The 25523-nt window shown below is 44.0% G+C and overlaps 1 protein-coding gene across 1 annotated transcript in view; it reads left to right on the forward strand.

The window, feature by feature from the left end:
* The first annotated feature begins 17104 nt into the window (after positions 1-17104).
* The window catches only part of TMC3 (transmembrane channel like 3), a 40250-nt gene continuing 31831 nt past the window's right edge, over positions 17105-25523 (forward strand). Inside the window, exons 1-3 of the mRNA XM_026003149.2 lie at positions 17105-17331; positions 18556-18702; positions 22261-22336. Coding sequence (XP_025858934.2) covers positions 17243-17331; positions 18556-18702; positions 22261-22336 — 312 coding nt within the window. The 5' untranslated portion in view covers positions 17105-17242. The remainder of the gene's footprint in view (positions 17332-18555; positions 18703-22260; positions 22337-25523) is intronic.

Consider the following 25523-nt stretch of genomic DNA (forward strand, 5'->3'; position numbering starts at 1 on the left):
CCCTCCTTACCACCCTTCTTCCCTTGAAGACCTCTTTGGTGAGCAGAACTCAAGGTGGTGATCCCCAAGGATCCCGCCAGCTAATGCACATGGCTCTATGACCCTTGCCCTGAGTGTGGACAGAGTATGTTGTGTCAACGATGAGAAGGTGTCACATCCCTGATCACCTTACGCTGTGTAAGTCTCCATCCCAACTGACAGAGAGAGAGGTTCTCCCACTGACCTCAAAGACACTGCCAAGGAGGGGGCCACAGGGCATGGAGATTGGGCATGGACTCTAGGAGCTGAGAACCTCTGCCCTACAACGCGAAGAACTAGATTCTGCAAGAGAACATGAGAGCTTTAATAAAGGACCCCAAGAAAAATAATTTAAAAAGATAAATAAATAGGACCCCAAAATCCACACAGCCCAGCTGACACTTGATTTCAGCATTGTGAGCCCCCTGGACTTCTGCCCACACAGTGAAGTGACAAGTGGGAGTGAGATTGTCGTCCTTTATGACACAGAACTAGGAAACCAATGCAACTCTGGTTGTCAGCCACCCACTCATTACCCCAAACTTCCGGTCCCTTAGACTATCACAATTCCAATGACTTCATGATATTTACCGTTATGATGAGAACATCTGGGACCCGGTCACATCCTGGACCTAACTCCCCTCTGCCCACTTTTTTTTACTCTCCAGTCCTGTCTCCAGAGGGCCACTGTCACCCTCTAGCCATGCCCTTCTGATCCATTTCCCACAACCCCAGCGTGTTCTCTCAAAGCACACGTTGCTCACATGCTTCAGGTGACATCAGGACAAAATCTGAGCATCTGGCAGTAACTTCCATTGTAGTGTAAGATTTGCTCCCTTTCAAATTCTATACACACTCTTTCCTGATATTTAAGGATCTGTCATTCTCTTCTCTGCCCCCAATGCACTTCCGTTCCCCTTCCCCAAGTCAGCTTCTGCACCTGCTTCAGGTGTCAGCTCAGATCCCTCTGCTCTCAAACTCCCACCTGACTCCCTAGCTCTTCCCCAAGATCTCACAGCACCCAGACCTCCATAAGTATTTCTCGCTGCTACCCACCTGTCCACCTGCCTGCCCCACTGGACAGGTAGAGACTGTGCCTTGCTCACCAACAGACTTTCACTTCCTAGCCACAGTGGGCCCTCTCTTCGATAAAGGAACAAATAAATATCTTTGCACAGTTCATTGTACAACTTGAGATCCCCTTCCAACGGCCATGAATAAAACAAATCTGGATCTTAGTGAAGAAAGTGTGTTTATGCTGAGCTGCTCCTCTAAGTGGACTCTAGGGTTGCTGGATGTGAAGAGTTAATTGCAGAATTGAATTCAGCCACAAGATGGAGACTTCATCCCGATCTTGGAATTTCCGTAGGGAGCATTTCAGGATGGAATACCTTAATTAATTTCTAGCCCAGCCTCTGGCCCTATCTTCAAGAAGGAAGACCTGAGTCACAAAGAGTTCACAGAATTGGTTGTGAACAGACAGGAGGGAGCCATTCTTCGACTGAGTTTGAAGAAAGAGCAGCTATGAGGTGAACTGCTCATGGGGAGGACCTCAGAGCAGAGGACAGGGCAGGGCCAGCCTCCCTTGGGAGCTTAGCCTGGATTTGCAGGAATTCTGAGTAGTTCCTGATGGGATGAGGTTGACAGAGCCTTTCAGTCTCCCACAAGGCAGTTCAAAGACTCTGGGAAATCCCTGGGGTGGGGATGAAGGGATGGGATGGAGTGAAGGCTGAGTGGGAGGGCCAGTGTGCAAGGAAAGTGTGGGATCATATTCGTCCCTTCTGGTCCTGAAGGGAGTGTGTCCAGGATGAGATCCCTTACACCATCAAGTATAGGTATCACTCCTCCCTTCCCACATCCCTGAGTAGGGCAAGGCCTAGAATCAATTGTTTAATAGGATGAAAGATCCTTCCCAGGCAGGGCTTGAAAATGTGGAGGGGAAAATTCTAGATTCGGTATTTGAGGCAAACCTCTTTGAGTTCAAGATAGTATGAGTTGTCTTTGTGCTGTGACCACGCTTGAGTCATGGACCCACGCACGCACATGCATGCACGCACTCACACACATGCACACACACACACACACACACACACGTTTTGGGATTGCATCATTTCATCACTTGTGTAAGATAAGAAGCCTTGATATTTCCTGCCTTAAGGTACCAGGAGCTGGGGGACAGCCAGAGAAGGATGGAACAAGGTGAGCAAGAAAGGGTAGGAAAAGACCTCCCTCAACAGAGGGAGCAGGCTTCATGAGTTATCATATTTAAGAGTTCAGTTGTCTTTCTTTTTGCCATAAGGAAAGAAACAAAAAAGTCCCCACTGCCTTTCAGTTGTTCGAGGATACTAACATGTATCTGTGCTGTGAGAACTTGCTCTGGGCTCCATGTGAGCCACTCCATGTGGACAGCACCCCACTCCGGATCCAGAACACATTTCAGCCGTGCCAGACACTCAGGATGGGGCCCTGGGCTCCTACAGAATGGCAGAGTCTTGAAGAAAAGTTAGCTGGCTACAAACTGAGGGGATCACCCTGGCCACTAGAATATCTCACAGAACTCAGGAAACCACCATCCTCACAACTGCAGTTTTATTACAGCAAAATGATTCAAATCAGAACCAGTCAAAGGCATAGAGAGACACGTAGAGTGAGCCCTTGGAGGGCCCGAGCAGAACGATCCTCTCCCCCAAGAATCAGGACATGTGACATTATGCACAGTATTATGAACCAGGAAAGCTCACTCCAGCTTTGGTGTCCAGAGTTTTTATTGAAGTTTCATTATGTAGGTGCGACTGATTGAATCATTAGCCAGGTGGTTGAACCCCGCCTCCACCTTTCTCCCTTCCCTGGCTTAAAGCCCCAGCCTTGGGGCTATGGCTGGTTTTTCTGGCAGGACCGCCCCCATCTTGAGTCATCTGCTTAGAATCAACTATCCAAGGTGGGGGGGGGGGGGGGGGGGGCGGGGCGGGGGCATCATGAATAACAAAGACACTCCTATCATTCAGGGAATTCCAAAGGTCTGGAGGTTACCTCCCAGAAACAGGGCACAAAGGTCAGCCATATTCTTTATTACACACCAATTAAAGTAACAAGGAGGGTGACACTAACTGGTTATGGGAGGTGCCACTTTGCAAAGTCAGATCACAGCTAGCGGGAGAGTGAAGGTTGGTAAAGCAGAGGGTATGGTCATCCAAAGGCCCAGGAATGGGGTGGGAGGATGGGCCATCATGCACAACAAAGTCTCAAAGTGTGAAAGAACAATGGGGAAGGGGTGCCTGGTGTCTCAGTGGTTGAACATCTACCTTCAGCTCAGGTCATGATCCTGGAGTCCTGCAGAGTCTGCTTCTCCCTCTGCCTGTGTTTCTGCTTCTTTCTCTGTGTCTCTTAAGAATAAATAAATAAAATTTAAAGAAAAAGAACAGTGGAGAAGATCCTGCCTTTTGGTTTAAGGAATTGGAATCCTTGGACTTTTTCAAAAGCTGTCACCTACCATCTTCCTGGCGGCCTCCTGGCACTGAGATCTCTAGAGTGCACACTTAGCTTTGCTGGCAGTATACCTCAGTCCCCAAGTGCTGACCCTGATACCCAAACACAGGTGAGAACATTTAGCATCTACCCAGCCTGGGCAGGAAAGTTCCAGTTTCTATTCCTATTGGGTCAAGACTGAAGACCATGGGGAGGATACTTTCTCCATCTGCATTTTGTTGTGAGCTAGGTCAAAGAAGGAAATTGCTTTTATTCTCATATTATCATCAAGCAAAAACCATAAGAACAAAGGAGTTAGGGATCCTTAGGTGGCTCAGCGGTTTGTCACCTGCCTTTGGCCCAGGGCACAGTCCTGGGGTTCCGGGATCAAGTCCTGCATCGGGCTCCCTGCATGGAGCCTGTGTCTCCCTCTGCCTGTGTCTCTGCCTCTCTCTCTCTCTCTCTCTCTCTCTCTCTTTCTCTGTCTTTCTTTCTCTCTATGTCTATCATGAATAAAAAAAAAGAACAAAGGAGTTCATTCACTTACTCTTTATGTCAACTCTTCTCCTTGAGACGGTTAACTTTTACAAGCTGTGGAATTAAAGAATACCTTGGAGATGATGTTCTGAAGGCCCAGCACCCTGCTCCAAACCATGTAAGCATTTCGTTTCTCATGTAGATAAATCTCTGACTGGCCCATGTAACTAGCCCTCCCAATATGCCTGGTCATGACTCCACCGTCCAAAGGGACCTGGGTCCCAGCTGGAGACGAGGCCTCCTGGGACACAGAGATGAGGGAGGTTACATTGAGAGTTTGGATGTGACCTGCAGATCCAACGGATTATTCACTGGCAAATCAGATCCTAATATAAATTTATAAAAGCTCTGCTCCAGAAGCAGTTTGGTTTGTGTTGACTAGTTATGTCCATTTGAAATATCTTTGTTGCCCTGTTCTCCAGGAGCTGGTGCTATCATCAGAGCAAGGCCTTGCTGTGATTATGTTCTCAGTGAGACCCAGGCTGAAGGCTGAGGGCTGCCCTAGGGAGACACTTGGCTAGACTTCCATCTATTTATCTGCATCAGGGCTGGCAGACACTGTAACTGCATTTGCTCCATTTCCTATACAATTTATAGGAAGATCATTAAGCAGCAGGAAAGAACAGAGGTCAGGATATATGAGAATGGCTGTGGAAGGTCTCGGCTGGCTACTGGGATTAAAAGGAAACAGAAATGTCCGCTTCAAGGACTTCCAAAAAGGTGTGAAATGAAGCTGTGATCCTCTCCATGATTTGTCATTCCTTGAGCCAATATTCTTCAGGAGATGTTATTACAAAACCGAGACCATCAATGCTATCCATAAAGACTGCATGACCACACTGTCACTACATGGTATATATTATACATCATGTCTCAGCGTTACAGGAGTCAACATTGAAGAGGTTATGTTCAACACAATCAAGATTCATATCTGGCTCACATCAGACACTACGTGGTTCCACGTTCTCCTCCATGCGGACATCCATCTCAACCTATGACCTTAACAGTCACCACCAAAGGGACAAGACAGGTGGATAGGTCTCACCAGCTGTTACACATCATGCTTTGCACTTGACACATTTTACTTTGGCTCACATGTCACTAGAACCAGGCACAGGATGTGGCCTAATTGCAAAGATGCTGGAAAATGGTTTTCCCATGTATTCAGGAAAAACAGGAAAACCAGATATGAGTGAGCCTGATTGTCCCTTTCTTCTTGTCTCATAACTATTGCTATTATCAGGATCATAATGGAGATACACTAGTATAGTTAATAGATGTAAATAAGAGGTACAAACAACCCAATTAAAAAATAGGTAAACAGGTAAAAGATCTGAATAGACTCCTCACCTAATGACATAGGAGATACTCAATAAATGCTAGCTTTTGTTTTAGTTATTCTATATCACTAACGTATACATGTAGTTTGAGCCAAAGAAATGTCAGAAAAGTAAAAAGCAGGAGACATTTGGAAAAGCAGCTTACAGCTTGTTTTTTCTGCACTTAACACTACTATTAAAAAAAAAAAACTTTCATTTTAGAATACTTTTAGATTGATAGAAAAGTTGTGCCGGTAACACACAGAGCTCTCATATATTCCACACCCGGTTTCCCCTATCACTAATATCTTACATCGGTCGGGTCCATCTGTCACAATTAATGAATCAATACTGATACACTGTTACTAATTAAAGTCCATAATGTATTCAGACCTTCTTGGTTTTTACTTAATGACCTTCTTCTGTTCAAGGATCTCATCCAGGATCCCACATCACATTTAACTCGTTATTTCTTTTTAGAGTCCTCTTAGCTGTGATCATTTTTCAGACGTTCCTTGCTATTTAAGACTTTGACAGTTTCGAGGAGAGTTCGAGTCAGGTATATTTTAGGATGCCCCTCAGCTGGGATTTGTTTAGTGTTTTCTCACAATTACACTGGGGTAATGAGTTTAGGGGCAAAGACTATAGGACTCATTCTCTATGGTGGTAAGACATGATTCAGAGTAAGACCTCATCTACTTTTTTAGGAAACTGCTAACCCATCTTCCAAGGGGGCTGCACCATTGTGCATTCTGACCACTAATGAATGAGCATTTCTGTTGCTCCACATCCTCACCAGCAACTGATACTGTCAGTTTTTTGGATTTTAGCCATTCTAAAATGGCTAGCCACTACATCTAGTGATTTAATGCTATTTCATCATTGCTTTAATATGCATTTCCCTAATGATGAATGATGTTGAACATTTTTTCATATGCTTACTTATTTGTATAAACCTTCTGAGTATCTTCTTCAGTGAGAAGTCTATTCAGATCTTTTACCTATTTTTAAATGGGTTGTTTGTATTCTTTTTTTTTTTTTTTTTGGTTGTTTGTATTATTATTGATTTTTTAAATAGCTTTTTGTGTATTTTGGACACGGTTTCTTTACCACATATATGTTTTACAAGTGTGGTCTCCCATCTGTGGCTTGTCTTTTCCTTCTCTTACAGGTGTCTTTCCCAGAGCAGAAGTTTTGATTTTAATAAAGCCTAACTGATCAAGTGTCTCTATTCATGGATCATACTTCAGTGTTATATCTAAAAACTCATCACGAAACCCAAGATCATGTACACTTTCTCCTTTGTTTTCTTCCAAAAGTTTCATCGGATTGCATTTCACTGTTGGGTCTATAATCCCTTTTGAGTTAACTCTTGTGAATGGTATAAGGTGTGCTTCTACATTTATTTTTTATGTATGAATATCCAATTGTTTCAGCACCACCTGTTGAAAACACTGTTTTTTCTCTGGTGAATCACCTCTGCTCTTTTGTCAAATATCAGTTGACTATTTGTGTGGATCTATTTCTGGATGCTTCCCATTGATCTGTATGTCTGTTCCTTCACCAACCCATGCTCTCTTGATTACTATAGCTGTATACTAAGTCTTGAAATTGGGTAGTGTGAGTCCTCCAATTTTGTACTTTGATGTTATGTTGGTTATTCTAGGTCCAGTGCCTTTCTATGTATACTTTAGAATAAGTGTATTGACACATACAGAATAGCTTGCTAACATTTTAGTTGAGATGTTGAATCCGCAAGCCAATTTCATAAGAATCAACATCTTCATAATACTGAGTTTTCCAATCTATGAATGTGAAATAGCTCTCCACTTATTTAAATCTTTTATTAGTGTTTTACAGTTTTTCACATACAAATCATGTACACATTTTTATAGACTTACACCTAAATATTCCCTTACTTGGTGTTATCATAAATGGCACTGTTTCTTTAATTTCAGACTCCAAATATTCATTACTAGTACACACAAAAAAAAAAATTTTGAATTTTTATCATGACCTTGTGTCCTGTAACTTTGCCATCCCCATTTATTAGTTATCCGGCTCTAGAAAATAAAAATCAAATGCATGGGTAGAAACTTTAGAACAATAATTTCAGATCCATATAAAAAAGCATTAATGGCCAGGGCAATCCACAGATAAATGGACTACTTCAGGAGAAAATGATCTTTTAGCCCTTGAGGTGTTCAGGAAGGAGCCGCCTGGTCGTGTAGGGAAATGTTAATGATATTCAAATACCCCTAGAAAAATTGCAGTAAAGAGCTCTGAGACCTCTTCTGGTGAGAAGACTTTCTGTACCTACTGGGCTGACCAGAGAAGCTAGTGGAAAAAGGAAGGGCGTGTTTACTAAGTATGATCTCACTTCCAGATATCTGCTTCCAGAGGGGAGACGGCATTGATAATCAATGGAGAGGTGCTCATATGTTGAATAATATCAAGGGAACTGGAATTCTTCGAATTTTCTCATTCCATTGCAACTTCAAACCCAATATCTGGAGGGGGCCATGACTTTGTACTCCTTTTTCCATCCCCATTATTACAAACCTAGAGATGCTTCATCAAGGAGCCTGTGTCTAGAGCAATGTTCCTGTGATTCCAGGAATCTTCCAGGAGGTAAGGCTGGGAAAGGGGGTGCTTCATGGGCTGAGGTGCTAAGCTGGATGGATAGAGCATGAGAGATGGGGCATGATGGGGTCATGAGAGGAACGGGGCCGTTGAAGGGGGGAGCAAGAAAGGGAGGAGACATAAGGAGAAGAGCTCCTTTTTCTCAGAGGAGGACAATGAAGGGCCATCTGTGGTTGTAGGGGACTCCAGGAAAGCACAGGGGATCCAGACCCTACAAGCAGAAGAGGACAGACCATTCTCACGGGGGGATCAGGCCGGGGGCGGAGGGGGGGGGCAGAGAAGATGGGGGTTTGGAATGACAGTCCAACTGCATAAATGGAGGAGATAAATGTTGAGGCTCAAAGGTGACAGATGTCACAAGTTCTTAAATGACAGACTGAAAAGTAGAAATATAAGCTTCTTGTAATGAGGATGGCAAGAGGCTAGGGACATCTTCTCAGAAGTGTGGAAGGATAACACAGACTCATGAGTCACAGTTGACCAGGGCTACGACACAGAAGAACAGACACCAGACCCTAATGCCAGTTATCTGGGATGGTATCCCATTCGCCCTAGTTCCCCTGGGACTAGCCGGGGGGGAGAGAAGGGGCTGGCACATTATAGATATCAGTAAGTACTGCTCACTGGATGAATTATTGAATGGATGAGGCTGTGCTTGATGAGTGAGTGGAGCTCACATCAAGGCTTGCCAGCTTCACTTGACTTTTATCCAGCACATCTCCCAGCTCTTAAGGACACACTGGGCCAGGTGCATATTAGGTTTCCTGGATTGCCAGAACCTACGCCTTGGACTCCAGTTCTAAGGCATCTGTGTCTTCTCAGGGCCTAGGGTCTAAACATCCATATCCCTGTGACCTTTCCTCTGGCCCTATATTGGGCAACTCCCTCACCTATGCTCTGCAGGTGGTTCAGGGCCTGAGGGACCAGAGGAGATTGCCTGCTCCTGCCTGTCCCCAAAGGCGTTTTCAGTCTTGAATGACCTACCCTTGCCCCTCACCCAGCCTCCACTATGCCTTCAGAATAGGACTTTACTTTCCAGGGCCTAGACAAGGTGATACTCTTTTCCTCTCTTCTACCCTTCTATAGCTCCAAGCATCTAGCTAAGCTAAAGAGGTTCCAGAATCTGTCACTCCAAAATAGGCCACTTTAGCATATTGATGATTATGAATTACAGGTACTTGAGAAACAGTAGGTGCAGGAGGGACATTCTGTTTCCTTTGTCGACAGGTAAGAAACAAACCTTGTTGCTTCTTCACCATTTACAAAGGGATAGTCTAAATCCCTTTGTCTTATCAATTCTACATAAATGTATTGGTTTTTTAAAAATATCTTATTTACTCATTCATGAGAGACATATAGAGAGACATAGGCAGAGGAAGAAGCAGGATCCCTGAGGGGAGCCCAATATGGGACTCAATCCCAGGACCCCAGGATCATGACCTGAGCCAAAAGCAGATGCTCAACCACTGAGCCACCCAGGCATCTCTATTGTTTTTTGTTTATTGTTTGTTTTGTTTTAACTTAAAAAAGCTTTCTACTCTGATCACTTCTTTAGGTGTTCATTCTCCTGTGAAAGTTCTCATGTACACATAAAAATTCAATAAAAGGTATAGGCTTTCCTCCTGTTAATCTGTCTTAGATCAGTAGAGTTCTTAAGCTGAGCCAAAGACCCAAATTGAGTAGACAAGAATATATCCTCCCAACATAGCAGAGCAATTACTTCATTGCCCTAGAACTCCTTCTTTGTTTGCCTGTCATCCTACTAGACAACATATTGCTTTAATTAAGGAGAGGTTAGTGTATTTTTTTTTTCATTTCACCCCCCAAGGAAGTGCACAGGAACAGGCACAAGCCAGCCTTAAATGAGGAATGTGCTAATTCATTCTGTATCTTTCTGGCACATTGGCTCATTCTCTCTAGCCCCACCATGTCAGCTCATCCCAGAACAGGTCAAGTTGGGAATTCTGTTTTGGCTTTGACATTTGGATTGGAGGGGACAGAGCTGAAAGGCTATGGACAACAGGAGAAAAATAGAAACATTTTAAATGAGGACGCCAAAGGATTTCTGCCGGAAGAGAGAGCAGGAAAGGGTCAACACAGCTCTGAGAATAAACGATCCTCAATTTTAGCCAACAAAACTTTGTTTGTGTTTTCCTCCCATCTCTGTGGATGGCCTTCTCCACTTTATGACCATTTGGAGATCATTTGAAGTCCATTCCATAATTGTTCTCTTGCTAAGCTTCCTTTATGCAGAAAAATGATAATGTAGTTAGGATGCTTTCAAAAGTCCCGGGGGAAATTAATTTGTTTACAGGATAGTGTATCGTATGGTTAAACCAACAAGGAAAAGCAGCCAGCTCTCTCTGGATGGAGTCACTAGGCAGGCTACGTTCACAGGGTCCCCACCAGCCCCACTGGGGCTCTCTGTTTGCACCTGCTACCACGCAGACACAGGTCACGGCAGCATTCTTTGGAGTGGGTCACTCAACCAGTCTCACCAGGGCCATTTGGTCACTCTACTTGACTCTCTGCCCTGGATTTTGTTAGTCTTCCTGGGTTCAGTGTGTGCTGTATAGACACCCTTCTGCAAACGGCCCCTGCTGCTTCCCAGCCCACGTCCTCCCAAACCTCCTCTCTCCGTTTTGCAACCACCGAAATGATTTCCTAGCACTTGGGGGTTATTGCTTCTCCCTGAGTGTTACCTTGAAAGTGAATCCCAACAGCATTCAAGCTTATGGCATTAGGGGTTAAGTCTAGGTGCACAGAATGGAAGTATAATAAACTTAAATCAGCGATAGGCCCATATCATCTGGCTCTGCAGCTCACATAAACTCTCCAAGTGACAGCATTTCATTACACATATTCTCCATCATGTAGGCCAGGTCAGCTTAACAAAGATTCTAAATTAGCAGCATAGAAATTTAATAAGATCCTATCATAATTCGTGATAATCTATCTCCCTTTTTTAAACTCAGGAAAAACACCGCTTAATAAATTTCTCAGTTTCCTGCAGTTAGGCTAGAACCACACCTTCAGGTACATGGTACAGACTCATTCAGCTGTCAGCCTGCTTCTCCATGAGCTTTGGGGAGGAATCCTGTGTCTCGGGCCCTCACCCACAGCCTACTGCCGTGAATGCAGACACCTACGTAGATTCTGGATAGGTAATCGCTCACTGCTCAGGCTGATTTGTAAGATGCCTCTGCTTTTTAGAAGGAAGAAGGCATTTTTTTTTAAGTTTCATTTGTATTTATAGCTATATTAAAGAACACACAGAGCATATCTATCATGTAATTAATAAATAGCTTTGCAATATACTTTCTTTGTAAAGTCTGTACATGAATCAGGTCTGTTGTCATGAAATATATGATTTCAATACCATTCTAATCAGCTTTCATGCTGACGTTAAAATAAGGCTGATGATAGGGATAATGATGGTCATAACAATTGCTCATATAAAATGACTAAGCTCAAATCATTCCAGTCCTGTTTTCATTTCATTTTTTTAACCCAATGATAATATGATTATAGACACAACAATAAAGCATACCTGCCAGTTTGGGGCTCCTACTGAACTACAGGCACTGTACTAGGTCCATCCTACACAACAGCATCTACAACCTTTCAAGGTTACTTCCACTCTACAGGTAGGGATGTAAAGGCTCAAGGACAGTCCGTGATTCCTCCAAAGTAACCCAGCCCGCCAGCAGTGGCGCTGTGTTTAATGAAGACTATTCGAGGGATCCCTGGGTGGCGCAGTGGTTTGGCACTTGCCTTTGGCCCAGGGCGCGATCCTGGAGACCCGGGATCGAATCCCACATCAGGCTCCCGGTGCATGGAGCCTGCTTCTCCCTCTGCCTGTGTCTCTGCCTCTCTCTCTCTCTCTCTCTCTCTCTCTCTTTCTCTGTGACTATCATAAATAAATAAAAATTAAAAAAAAATTAAAAAAAAAAAAGACTATTCGAACCCAAGGTCCTTGCAAATTATCTTGGTTGATGAGTTAGATTCTTTTTTTTTTAAATATTTTATTTATTTATTTGAGAGAGAGTAAGAGAGCACGAGCAGGGGGAGCAGGAAGGAGAAGGAGAAGCAGGTTCTCCACTGAGCCGAGAGCCCGAATGCAGGGCTTGATTCCAGGACTCTGGGATCAATGAGTTAGATTCTTAGAAGAAACTGAAAAAATGATAGATTCACACAAGATTCACAGAGATTTTACTATTCACACAAGTTGGAGTAAATTCTATCTTTCTTAGAGAAAATGTAATAGGTAAGCCATTTTTTTTTTTAGCTTTTGTGCAAAAATGTAAAATCCCTGATTTGTAATGAAGACCCTTGCAACGTTCGTTGCACAGTATTTAAAATGATAATAGAATTCACAGGTGTCTACTATTTCTGGGCACACATGGAGCAAAATTAATGCTCTTCTTACTTAAAAATCACCAGAGATGTAGGTAGATCTACGTAAATATGCTTTACCCACAAAGAAGGAGACAGAGAATGAAAAGAAAAACAGTGAGAGGAGAAGGGCTTTCGATTTTTTTTTTTTAAGTCTTCTTTAGGGAAAGTTAAGTCAATGCTAAGGGTGAAATTGCTTTGCACATCAAGAAGGGGACTTAAAACAAGAAATCATGTATCAAAACAGGATGAAAAAAGATGTCAGTGAAATTGAAGGGAAAAAATGAAGATCATTTGCTTAAGAGGGGGTTTTAAAATATTGCACTTAGAGGCAGGAACCTGAGAAACCTCATGGTTGGGTGGTAAGTCCACATGTGATAAAGATATTTTGCCCCTGGCCTCCTCTGCCTCATGCGCTTGGCTCCTTGGGCTTCTGTCCATTGTCTGCCCCACCGCACATCCACAGGGATGGAGAGGCAATGCTGGCAGGAGACTGTCCCTCCCCAGAGACACCATTGGCTGTGCTTCCTACCAGTCCCCGAGTATTCAGGGACATACAATCTAAAAATCATTAGAGAAAAATCACAGCCAACTATTAAGTGGTTGCTTGACAAGAAACTCAATTGCTTGTCATTATCCCAGTTTTTCAGAAAGTTCTATTCTCTTTTTCATTTCCAAGAAGGGGGCATGTGTTTAGATACAGCCCTCCATTAAAAAAGAATTTCTTGCCTCGAGAAAGCACGACAGCAGAGCAGGACAGGGCAGCTCTATAATTTGTATTTTAACTGCCACCCATCTGGGGATCAGCTCCTGCTCTGCGGGGATTCCGTGGATGTGGTGGTGACAGCCTGTCTTCACTTGCTGCCGCCCCTGTTAGGAACCTCTCACCGGCTAAATGAGTAACAGAGTCTCACGTGACCCCTGATGGAAATCTCAGCGTGTCTGCTCAGTTTCAAACTTGTTTGCAGCTGATGAGTTTATGAGGAATTCACCACCAACAACAACATTCGCTCTCATGTCTCAACAAATTCAGTTATTATTCAGAAAACTGGAAACAATCTTTTCCCGAGTCCCTCCCCTGAACAACATTTTCCAGACCCAAGATGTATTTCTAAACTTCAAACAAAAGGCTTTAGAGTCACTGAAACAATATCCTCCGGCATGTCCATAATGTCTCAGAAATGGAAAAGTCTCTCTTGTAAAATGCAAAGATAAAAACTTGATGCCAGGGGCACCTGGGTGGCTCAGTGGTTGAGCGTCTGCCTTTGGCTCAGGGTGTGATCCCAGGGTCCTGGGATCCAGTCCCACATTGGGCTCCCTGCAGGGAGTCTTTTTCTCCCTCTGCTTCTCAGGAACAAATTAGTAAAATCTAAAAAAAAAAAAAAAAAAAAAAATTTGATGCCCTCGTAAAGGAGGAGCATTGGCAATGGGGACTCCTACGTGACACTCTGAGATGTGCTCAAGGGTGTTACTGTCTCAGAATAGAATTCATTTAGTGGGGGCGGGGGATTATTTAATCGATGACATAGATGATGAATGTTTTTGTTCCTGTAAGCTAAGCCATCTGATGATTTCTGTTAAGATCTCCTGGGACGTATCACAAAATGGCTTGGGTTTGTTTTTTGTTTTTGTTTTTGTTTTTTTCAACGAAAGGGATTTGTATGTTCTACAAATAGATCTTCCTTTCCGCCCCCCCCCCCCCACACACACACACACACAGATCCTGTAAGCAGTTGGTCTAGGAAATAATGGTTTTAGCTTATTTTGACATTGGATCCTTTCTGTTTTTTTAAAGTGTTCTGATGGTGATCATTTGAGGGACTTTTCGTCATTTTGTCCATAGACACACCCTGGCCTGATTTAACATCATCCAGAGCACCTAAAGCCTCTAATCAAATTGTCAGAGGAAGTGCAACGCATGCAGGGTAATTGATCCCCTTACATTCAGAACATGGCATCCCCTGTCCACAGTTCCTCTGCCTGAACCCAGGAGCCTGGGGGGGGGGCGGGGGTTGGGGAAGAGCATCAGGGTCCTGAATGCTGGGTGCAAGGGGCAACAGTGACAGCCTCACTTAGAATTCATCGCCAGGATGGATGCCAGCAGGACTGCAAAGGGAATTTTTAAAAATCTAACCAATGAAACCACAAAGTGACCACAGACAAATCTGACTGTATTAAAAAGTCATGTTACCAGTAATAATAATAGTAATAATAAACCATTAAATCAACATACATGACAGTGACTGTCATTTGACAACATGATTGAATTTTTTAATGATATTCCCTTTGACTCAGTCACTTCTGGAAAACTAATTCTAAAGAACTGATGCTGAGGCACCTAGGAGGTTCAGTGGTTGAGCGTCTGCCTTTGGCTCAGGGTGTGATCCCAGGGTCCTGGGATTGAGTCCTGCATTGGGCTCCCCACAGGGAGCCTGCTTCTCCGTCTGCCTGTGTCCCTGCCTCTCTCTCTGTGTCTCTCAAGGATGAATAAATAAAATCTTTTTAAAAAATGATGCTAAGAGGCTCAAAATCATTGATGGCAAAAAAATGCACAGGGAGAGACAACATGGATGGATGAGAAATGAGGCAAAATCTGAATATTGCATGTTCTAGTTAGAATATTCCACTAAGTACTAATGAAACATAGTCACAAAAAATTTGAAAAATAATATGGAAATTGCTTTAAGTATAAAATTGATGGAAAGGTGAGAGATACATATATAGAATAAAATTGAAAAATATATAAATACAAAAAAAGACACTTGGTAAAAAGCTGGAAATGTTGACTGGGAATATCACTAAGCAATACTGTTTTAGGTTTCTTAAATTTATAATTTTCTTAGTCTTTCTATTTTGGGGGGATACATTACTTTCATAATAAAAAATGTTTAGAAATCAACATTTCTTTAAAATTAGGTAAAAAATTGGGATAAATGATTCATATCAAAAGTAGTAATTATTCCTTTTTAATTATCCCAGTTAATTTATGATTTGGATACTAAAAATAGTTAAATATCTTCGGATTAATCCATTTTATCTTACCCATACTGTTAAACAGAATTATCTAAATAAATATGAAAAGCAAATCATTGGTTTACACTATTTTGTTTTAATAAATCCTCATAGTACCTCAAAACTTCCTATTACTTTTTATATTCAAAAAAATCCATAAATATATATGCATAAATATTCATATATACCTATATACACATATATATGCAAAGAAGAGACAAAAATGTTCAAAATGTTAATATAGAGAGGCCTTCAGAAAAGTAGGATGAAAAAAATCTTTGAAATGCTCAGAAATAATCCTTATAGGTTAAGATCTCTAAACGAATGCAAAAAAAAAAAAGCCAAGGGTAGAAATAATCCAATTATATGCACTATTTTGTCTATCTGACAAACACAGATTTTATGTAGTGTTACTAGACAGAGCATAAAGCCACATGGCCTCGGGCAAATTGGCAGACAGGTGATCTGGTCTCACAGTCCCCCCGGGGCCAGTTCTGGCACCAGCCTCTGCTGCCTTCCCCTGCCCAGAGCTCTCGGTCCAAACACCTGTCTGAGAGGCCCTGAACCCCAGGACCCTGGGCTAGGACTCTGGCTGGCCTTTGCCCTGCCAGTGTGGGGCAGACTGTAAGAGCCATGTAATCAATTTGCTAACGAGCCAATGGAGACATGAATAAATGAGTGAAGGAAGCTGCTCGCCCCAGCCCCACACCTGGAGCTGCTGATGGATTTCCTTTCGCCCTGGTGTGTGGTGCCTACCCATTCACTTCTTCACCTTCAGTGAGTACAAACTGCAAGTCCTGGGTTTGGGGAAATTCTTTGGTGGAGAATTCTAGTGAATTATACTAAGAGAGGAGAACATGCCAATGACAAGGGCACTGGGTACCGTTCTGCCTAGGAAGGAGGGGCAGCTGCTGATGTGGCCTCAGGGACCGGCCTGCGCTGAGCACCCTGTCTTACAGCAGCAGGTGATTTGTTTCCAGAATATCTGTGTAAGTATTGACTGTCTACAAGCCTCACTTTCTTATTATGAAATTCCAGGGGGCCTCTTAAAATCTCTTCACCCCACTCCTTGTAGGATTATCCTGCTGGGTGATGTGGCCACACTTAGAAAACATAAAATACAAGGAAATGTTAACTTGATCATTATTAATATGCTGGAATATTTAGGGGAGACATGTCATTATTTCTGAAATGTACTTGTAAATAGTGTTGGGGGAGAAGTAAGTAGATAGAAATAAAGCAGAGGGGGCAGCAAAGTAGATCCAGATTGGGAGTATGTAATATTGGTGGTGCAACATTTCTGGACAATTGACTTTTCTCCAAATAGAAAAAGAAAGCTGAGAAAAAATTAAAAGCACGGAAGATGTTATGACTACCTCTCCTGGATTCTGCTATGCAAACACAGACAAGATTCTTACTCTAAGCTTCTTTCTTGAAAGGTAAAAATGAGGGGGAAAAAAGTTATGCCTTGCCTTCTCCCTATTTTCTCAACACCTGTCATGGGAATAGATGCAAAGCGCTTTGCAAAGCGCAGAGCCCCACCTGGGTACAAGGGGTCACAGATGTGATTATTTGGGCAGCACCTAGTGATCCCCAGCTCAACTGGCCAAGCCTCCCGCCTTTGTCTGCCCAGACTCCAGCCAATCTCTGCTGCCGCAGCCACCTTAGCATTACATATGCACAACTGGCCTCCTCGCCAAGTACCAGCTGCAGACGCGCACTCTTGCTCCTGAGAACCAGAGAGCAGAGCGACTAGCAGCTCCCCTTCAGAAGCCTCGGTTGGAGCAGACCCCTGCTGCTGGCTTCTGGGGACTCAGCCGGCCCCTAGGGGTCCCTGGCAGCAGTCAGCCCCCATGAAACCCTCAAAGGCATCCCAGCGCTACAGAAGCATCCGGAGAAACACCAGCCAGCACTATTTCTACCAGGAGTCCCTGCTGCTCAGGTGAGTTGGTCCTGTCCCCCCGCTGGGCAGAGGAGGCAGGTGTATTGAGGAAGGGAGCCCGAATCACCTGAGCCTTGCCTGTATCTGACCTGAGGACGAAGTCCTCATCCCACTCTCCTCTCCTTCAGAATGAACTCAGCAACCCCTTTATCCAGGCTTTTGGGTTGGCCACCTTGACAATGTGCACAGGGGGACATGGCTCTACATGCTCATTGACTGGGAGAGCCAGATCCAATGTACCCCAACCTGCCTGAATCCACAGGCACAGGTTCTGTTTTCTCTCTGTTGACTCCATCGGCAATGTCAAGAGAGAGCAGATAATACATCTGTCATAATAAATAAGGTGTCTGTTGGAAAAAGCTTCAGGCTAGGAAGAAGTGAGGGGGTTCTGTTCCAATCTGTTAAATATTTATAAAGGTATATTAAAGCCTCCATTAATTTGGAGAAATTGGAGACAATTCTCCTATGAGTAAGTAAAAACCATCTCTGAACTAGAGCAAAGCAGAGGAATTATTTTCTCTTACTTTTAAGTGTATCATTGATCAAGTAGCAGAATACTTTTACCTCCTCCTGAAAAGTTGTGTTAGGATTAACATATTAATTGTTACTGGGAATAAATGTTGCTCCATGTGGGAAAATGGTTCTCCTACACGATAACCCTTCCCCTGTAATATTGCCCACATAAATCTGCTCGGCTACATTCTTGGTTTCTAGAAGTTTCTAGAACTTTCTGCCTGCACTATCTCAGTTTCAAAGAATGGAAGTGGACGCGCAGGGAGGGGTCTCTGAATGACAGCGTTTGGTTTTCCTTTATTTTGCCTCCAGAGCTAGAGAAATAGGGGGAACCCTGTCTCTAAGATGAACTGATTATTTCAGTCAGCCTGAGATAGAAATTCCTTGGCCACCAAAGATTTTGCCATTCAGGAATTGTCCGTAAGCTCCCTCCCGTCTCCTTCTATGACGTCTTCTGATAAAAGCTGTCATCCAGAGAAACCATTGTCTTTCACTGGCCCACCGAAACGACAGACTCCAATGAATGCACTTCAGTGGCTCCCAAGATGGCCAAATTCTCTCTCTGCCTCCCCGGGTCCCTCTCCCTCTACACATACCAACTTCATACAGATGACCCTGGGGCAGCGAGATGCTGAACGTGCCCGGGGCAAGATCTTTGCTGGAAGCAATTCTACTAATCAGATTTCCTCCTTGATGCCCTGATCCATTCAGCAACTTGGATGACAGCTTTAATGCTGATGAGCCAGGGGACAGCAATGATCCTGAACAAATCTTCCAGAATATACAGTTCCAGAAGGATCTCATGGCAAACATTCGCTGCAGACCGTGGACCATGGGGCAGAAGCTGGGAGCACTGAGGTAAGGGCTTTCCACAATCGTTACTGATTATTGCAAATATGCTTTCCATGAAACCACCCTGTCCTGCCCAAGAAAATGAGCACAAAGACCCATGAGAGAGTGGTGGGCAGGCACTCTTGATCTGACTCGGAGAAGTCACAAGCACCCCAAGGTGGCAATTTCTCTGTGAGTGTGAGAGTGTATGTGTGTCTGGGTTGGGGGTGTGCTTTGGTGAGGTGTTGGTGGTTTTCTACCTCCCTTTCAAACACTAGATTTTAGCATTGTGTCTAGAGATAACCAAATAACCAAACTCACTGCAGACAAGTCTATAAACTGGAATGAAAACAGATGGTAATTCCCCCTGCTTGCCGCTCGCTATTCCCTCTAGGGCGGGGTGGGGGGGCGGCAGGGCGGGGGGTACGACAAGATTCTATGGGAAACCAGATTATGACACTTAGGGTCACTGGAGAATCCATTTGGATAATAGTGAACAGCTAAAGAGTCGAAGAGAGGTTGCCCGAATTTGAATACTATCTCCCAATCATCAGCTACGTGATGTTGGGCAGCTCTCTTAATTTCCACCACTTTCTTTCTCTTTCAAGTAGAGATGATGATTAAAAATAGCAACTTCCTGCCTGGGTGGCTCAATGGTTGAGCATCTGCCTTTGGCTCAGGTCATGATCCTGGGGTCCTGGGATAGAGTCCCACATCGGGCTCCCCACAGAGACTGGGCTTCTCCCTCTACCTGTGTCTCTGCCCCTCTCTGTGTGTCTCTCATGAATAAACAAATAAAATCTTAAAAAAAAAAAAAAAAAGAATAGCACCTGCCTCTTGCAACGCTGCTTCCAAAAATATGCCCCATGAAGCAAGCAGGGTGTTTGCTAGAGATTCAGAATCCCTGGTTGCCCTCAGACCTGCCAAATCAGAATGTATGGGAGTGGGGCCCAGTATTTTACACACACATTCAGGTGGATTCTTTTGCATATTGAAGTTTGAGATCCGCGATAGTTCTAGGGTTAAATGGGATGAGCCGTGTGAGCGCCTCACACAGTCTCTGGTATGCGGTTGTCACCCTTGACAGTGAGTCCTGATTGATGATGCTGATGCTGGGGGTCACAGGACAGGGACTTAATTGAACGGTCTTAATGAGCCACTCTGACCTGTCAAGTGGACCTTCCTGGAGAAACAGGCAGCAGCAGCCCTGATCATCAGGTACCCTGTGTAGACAGGATTAGAACCTCGGTCATGCCCCTTTCCAGGCACCAAGCACACAGCCCTCCCTCCTCATGTCTACCATTAGGCTTCCACTTCTCTCCTGTCAAATCATGGCTTCATTGGCTTTCCATGAAGGCATACTCTTCCAGTCTGGCCCAAGACACAGCTGGTCCTCAGGTGGCTTGGCAGATGGCTAAGGACACCTGTCCCTTCCAGGCTCAGCAGTTTCTGGTTAATCCTCCGTGTCTGCTATCAGCTCCTACCATGTCTGTTTCTTTGAGTGAGGATAGCAACTTAAGACAGAAGACTGATGCCCAGAGATGTAAAGTGGCTTACCCCAGGACACACAGCCTCTGAGGGCCGGACCGGTGCTTTAAACCCAGGCCCTCTGACCCTGACTTCAAAATTCTATTGAAACAGAGAAGAACTCTGCCAAAGGAATAGTTGGAGCAATCTATGCTTAAAAAAAAAAAAAGTGATGTGCTAGATTTTTAAAAAATCATGCGGAAATGTTGTTGCTGATTGATGATAAATGATTAATAGGAGTAATTAGTATTTACTAACTAGTAATTAGTGATCACTAATTATTAGTAAGAAGCTAAGCCTTTGTAACCTACAGGCAGAGCACAGCAAATACAGCTTTTCTGTCAAAAGGGCAAAACCAGGCCATCTGTGCTGACACCTGGCCAGGGGCTCAGCCCAGACACTGACAGGGTCACACCGGTGCTGCCCAGGGCTGGCAGTCAGGCTCTCAGAGGCGGTTTGTCCTCTAAGTACCTCCATTCATCATCCCCTGTTCCCCACGTCTCCTCCCTCGTCACCTTGAGAAGCTACTGGAGCAATGCATCACTAATTGGACCTGCTGGGGCGTCTGGAGAGCAGAGACCACTGAAGCCTAACCGTGTGGGAAGCCAGGAGCCCCAGCTGAGTCTGGAGCAGTAGGCACCTGTCTGGGAGCACAGGGCGCAGGCTCATTTCCCTGGCAGGGAAGCAAGTGGTCAGTGCCCTATGAGGAGGCCTACGTTAGGTGGTCCTCCCTGGTACCTCAGGTCCTGGCTCGCCCTCTCTCATACTCTTGCCACAGCCACTCTCCCAGTTACTGCACCTCTGGGCTCCTTCGCCCTGTTAGCTAAGGACTCTTCCAGCACGACTCTGTCTTACGCATCTCTGTATCCCACTACACTTAACCCAAGTGAGTGTGCAGAAAATGTTTGCAGAAAGAAAATTATGAATAATTAAATGAAATAAATGATTTCACTTGTATAAGCCTCTTGTCTTTTAGATGCCGTGCAGGGTAAGGCATCAAGCCTCACCCCTGCCTGCATTTGTGGTTCTGACCGGAATGAAGCCAGGCCATCTGCGGGGCCGGGAAGCTGGGGTGATGGCCACAAGGGCACAGAGCTGCAAAACCCAGCAAGCGCTCCCATTAGCTCACGTTTCACTTGTCGGAAAAGGGAGTCAGCTAGTTCCTGCATCTCAGGGAAAGACTCAGAACCGGCGGGTGTTGCTAAAAGGCTGCTGGGGTGTCTGCACAAAACCTCCCTAGCAGCTCCCAGGGCACACTCGAGATTACAGGATTCTGAAGAACCAAGCCCTTCAGCACTGGTCAGAATCAAGGGGTGGGGGGCTGGCCATGGATAACAAGGGTCTCATCAGTGCAGTGTCAGATGAGGTCACCTTGAAGGTGACATTCACCTCTGAGGGTCCTTGACTGCTGTCCTTTTTTCCCCCTGGTGCTAACAGTAATTGTCTAATCCTGCTATTCACAGGACTGTGGATGTAACCATCTACCCCAGTGAGTTCAATGCATTCCAAGGATTAATCGTTTAGGTGGAGACATCAGGTCAGCTCACCAAAGTCAGCAGTTCGTTTGGGCTGCATCAGGTTCTCTGTGGCTGTGGAGACACCACGTAAACCAGACACCATCCTTTTCTAGAGGCAGGTTCTCTGAGGCTGTGTCTGACTTTCACTTGCAGAGATGAGGGTCGCTGAGGTCAAGGGGAGGGGTGAGACCCCCTCGTGCCCGCTGCCAGGAATCCCCACCCCCCCCGCCCTCAGGATTGATTCCCAGACAACAACCAGGGAAGGACTTTAAGAAATTCATTGCAACTCATTTTGTCATTGATTTATCATTCTCTAAGAATTTATCCATTAAAAATTTTTTTTCAGAAAGTATTTTTTAAAAGAGATTTCTGGTTGCCTGAGGTCAGGAGATGAACGATTTGCAGATTTGCATAGCCCCACCATGCCACAGCATCTTGTCCCTCACATTTTGACCACCAGCTCCTGTTGCACTTCCACATGTTTTGCCAAGGTAATGGGTGTGACAAAATCGTGCTGACAATGGTGTTTTTCTTCTCTTAGGCGAGCGAAGGAGATCGTGCTGAAGTTTGAAGGGAGGCTGACCCGGACCCGCGGCTACCAAGCAGCAGGTGCAGAGGTGAGAGCATGTGGGCACAGGTGCTCCCACCCCTTCTGCTGGTCTTGGGGCCGAGAAATTGCACTCCATGGCATCTGTCATTGTACATCAATTATTAGAGCCCTGAGCTGGCAGGTACAAAAGTCCCAGAACCTGAATTTTAGTCCTGGATTCTGTCACTTACCAACTCGACATGACTCTGGAGGAGCCCAACTCATCTGAAAAAGGATATCTTCCCTTGAAAAAATGATCTAGCATCTTTCTTGCCTTACTCCCACCCATACGTGTAGCTTTTATTCACTGTATGTCTTGTGATGAGAAAGTTACAGATACATTCCAATGCTCCTTTTATAATTCAGTGCTAAGGTTTTTGCTTATTATTTTTCCCATTCAGTTCCTTAAAGCTAAACTTTAGTATATATTGAAATTATCTATTTAGAGAGACATCACAATAATTTTCATAAATGTTTAGAAGACAAAAAAATCAACCCCCATATAGTATCTTTTTAAAAATCTCACATTCCAGTCACTGAATATATAATTTTTCACTGAGAGCAATGATAGTATACAAACATTTTTGTCTTGCTTCTTTTTTCACTTAACCTCACACGTAACAGAAGGATTTTTCCATGTTGCTATGCATTTTTTACACATAGTGTTTTCCCTGACAGATGACTGTAAGCTAACTTAATTAGTTGTTAGTCTCCTGGTGAATATTTAAATTGCCTATAATTTTTCATTATTATTAATAACTCTGCAAAGAGTATCTTTGCACATATTCCTTTTCCTATCTTTTTAAAATTTATTTTTAAGACTTTATTTATTTATTTGAGAGAGAGAGAGCGTGCACAAGAAGGAGGAGTGGGAGAGGGAGAATTTGGCTCCCCACTGAGCAGGGAGCCAGACATGGGGCTTGAACCCAGGACCCTGAGATTATGACCTGAGCTGAGGGCAGACGTTTCACTGACTAAGCACCCACACGCCCCCTCTTCCTACCTTTTAAAATTCCTCTTCCAGGGGATCCCTGGGTGGCGCAGCGGTTTGGCGCCTGCCTTTGACCCAGGGCGCGATCCTGGAGACCCGGGATCGAATCCCACGTCGGGCTCCCGGCGCATGGAGCCTGCTTCTCCCTCTGCCTGTGTCTCTGCCCCTCTCTTTCTCTCTGTATGACTATCATAAATAAATAAAATTAAAAAAAAAAAAAACAAATAAAAAAGTTTAAAAAAAAAAAAATTCCTCTTCCAGGATAAATGCCAGAACTATAATCACTGTAGAAAAAAATATAATCCATTTTTTTGGTTCTTGATAAATATTAATAAATTATTTCCCAAAACCCTTGATAGTTTATCTTGCCATACATGATGCTTACTGTTTTCATAATATTCTTGCCAATATTGGATATTGTAATTTTTTAAGTTTTTAAAGTTTGTTGTACTTTAACAGACAAAAGCTGACAGATGCACTCCTTTTAGATTCTCTGAAACAAAAAAAGTATTCTTAATGAAGTTTAAAGCTGGCCTCTATTCACATAAACAAATATATATTTAATGATATGTTTATATATACCTGGGTAACAACACATATATATAGTTAGTCCTATATATACTTAGCTTAATATAACATTACTTAAGCTTTTCTATTTGAATATATGTGTTTCTGAGGCACCTGGGTTGCTCAGTGGTTGAGCATCTGCCTTCAGCTCAGGTCGTGATCCCGGGGTCCTGGGATCGAGTCCCGCAACGGGCTCCCTGCATGGAGCCTGCTTCTCCCCCTGCCTGTGTCTCTGCCTCTCTCTCTGTGTGTCTCTCATGAATAAATAAATAAAATATTTTTAAAATAAATAAATAAATAAGGCTGGCCATAAATTTTACATAATCATAAAATCTCAAAGAGTCCCTAGGGTCTACCTTGGCTGTCCTCTTACTCTCCACAGACTGCCTGAAGACTCTAATCTATTCCCACAACCGAGATTACCCAGGACTTCTTATGCCTGTCACACTGTGATAGACTTTATGGAATCCATACAGAAAACAAAATTATCTTTTTAATCATAAGCATATGTGCTGCTGGGCTCCTTCCTTATCTTCCCTAAATAGAAAGTCTGAAATGCTATGGGAAAAAACTTGCAAATACTAGGAGGCCCTTCCCTTGGGTTCAGACAACCTGTGACATATAAGAGTGAGAAGTACTGCACCTTTTAGTAACGGTAAGATCAAAATGGATTAAAAGTGTAATTTGATAATGGACTGAATTATTAAAAGCAGGGTATTTAGAATGAGAAAGGGGATCTGAATTTTCAGCCTCACCTAGAGCTTGCCCTGAGGTTTTCAGCCGGCACCATGCAGGCGCAACATTTGTAGGAGCGCTGGCCCTACAGAAAGTGGTTCAAACCAGTCCAGTTTGACCCATGGGCTGTGCTTTGTTTCAGGCCCTCAGGTAATGAAATAGCCCAGACTGGGTTTTTTCTGCCTTCTGAGCATGCAGTAAAATGCCAAAGAAAATTCTTCTCCCACCACGTCTTCTTCACACTTTGGTTCTTCCCCTTCCCATATTCAGAACTGCATTCCTCTGTTTTTTTAATATTAATAATATTTTGATGCCAGAAATTTTTATTTGAACCACTGGGGACCAGCAGCTGCTCTAGCTGCTGCATAGAGAAAATAGAAGGTATCTAGCCAGCCGGCGTACTGCCTGCAGCCCCTCTGTGTGTAGTCCCGGGTTTGTAAGCCCAAGATGGTAACTGTTTTCCAAATAGTAAATTTTATGTAACACAGCTACCCATTCTTCGTGACTCCCAGCACCAAGATCCCGGTCCCCATTCACAGTACTGCCACTTGGTCCTGTCCGGGGAATCACTGCTTCAGAACACAAGGCATCCTGGGGAGCCCTCCCCTGTTTCCAGCCAGCATCCTCCATTCACGTGGGTCTCCACTCGATTCCAGCTCCTTATAGACAGTCTTCCTTCAGCACCAGCACATGTCTGTATTTCTGAAGGAAGCGAGGTGTGAGTGTGAGACAACCAGGACCCAAGACGTCGCTCCAGAGGGAATTAGGACACCCAGGTCCCTCTGCCATTGTTTCCCTACTCTGGCTTTGGTTTTCACATTTGATTCTCAAGATTCCTTCTGGTTCTAATATTCTATGTCCTTTGTGTCTCTCATGATACTAGCAAAGGAGGTCACCCTTCTGGAGAGCCTTTGTGGCATGG

This window comes from Vulpes vulpes, chromosome 14 (assembly GCF_048418805.1).
Source record: "Vulpes vulpes isolate BD-2025 chromosome 14, VulVul3, whole genome shotgun sequence".
NCBI lineage: Eukaryota > Metazoa > Chordata > Mammalia > Carnivora > Canidae > Vulpes > Vulpes vulpes.